The sequence below is a fragment of the Antrostomus carolinensis genome, unplaced genomic scaffold (genome assembly GCF_000700745.2).
Source record: "Antrostomus carolinensis isolate BGI_N321 unplaced genomic scaffold, ASM70074v2 scaffold27339, whole genome shotgun sequence".
Lineage (NCBI taxonomy): Eukaryota > Metazoa > Chordata > Aves > Caprimulgiformes > Caprimulgidae > Antrostomus > Antrostomus carolinensis.
Genome location: NW_010336812.1, coordinates 1 through 951, shown reverse-complemented (window position 1 = coordinate 951; position 951 = coordinate 1). Strand labels below are relative to the sequence as shown.

The following is a 951-nucleotide window of genomic DNA, read 5'->3' as shown; positions in this document are numbered from 1 at the left end:
CTTCCAATCCCTGACATGCTGTGACTCTGTGGTGCCTGTCACACCAGGACCGGGCAGCCAGCGTCCCCTTCCTCTGCCAGGGAGTGGGGACAGCCACACCCAGGGGTGCCCCCCTCATCCTGTCCCCTCCCATTAACTCACCCCCACCTCACTTTTTACCCTTCCAGGTTCCTCTGAGGATGGATTCAGCATCTGTGAGGAGCAAAGTCCCTTCTTTCCTCTCTGACCTGGGCAAGGCCACTCTCCGTGGCATCAGGAAATGTCCCCGCTGCGGCACCTACAACGGCACCCGGGGTTTGAGCTGCAAGAACAAAACCTGCGGCACGGTTTTCCGCCATGGCACACGCCGGCAGCCCGGCCTCGACGCCGTCAAACTCATCACCGGCTCCGATTTACAGGTGTATTCGGTGAGACAAAGGGAGAGGGGACCTGATTACCGGTGTTTTGTGGAGCTGGGGGTTTCAGAGACGACCATCCCAACGGCAGATGGGACCATCCTCACTCAGCTCAGCTCCGGCCGCTGCTCCGTCCCCTCCTGCCTCAGAGCAGCCGCTCAGGTTTTTCAGCCGCTCAGGGCGCGGTGGAGAATCGCTGCCAGCACATCAAACTGGCTTTGGGTTGTCAAACTGAAGCCACCCCGCTCACTTTAAAAAGCTCAGTGCTCCACGCCATGCAGGCTTCTCCTGACACCAAACAAACCATCTGGCAACTGGCCACCGAGCCCACGGGGCCACTGGTTCAGCGCGTCACCAAGACCGTCCTGGTGGTGAAATGCCCGGCCAGCCCTAAGCACCGCCTGGGTTACCGGCACGCCTCCTTCGCCCAGCGAGCCAGCGCCAAAACACCCCCTGAGCATCGCTTCTCCTGCTCCTGCCAAGCCCTGAAGCCCAGCAGAGGTGTCCTGGCCGAGGAGGAGGAGGAGGAGGAAGCGACGCCGACGCGCTGCGTTCA

At 61.5% G+C, this 951-nt stretch overlaps 1 protein-coding gene across 1 annotated transcript; it reads left to right on the top strand.

The window, feature by feature from the left end:
- Positions 1–179: 179 nt before the first annotated feature.
- CUNH2orf42 (chromosome unknown C2orf42 homolog) lies at positions 180–941 on the top strand (the record flags this gene model as incomplete). Its single annotated transcript, XM_010175000.2, is given in 2 exon segments — positions 180–563; positions 566–941. Coding segments are annotated over 2 exon segments (760 nt in total), but the record flags the coding sequence as incomplete, so codon positions are not given.
- Positions 942–951: the final 10 nt, after the last annotated feature.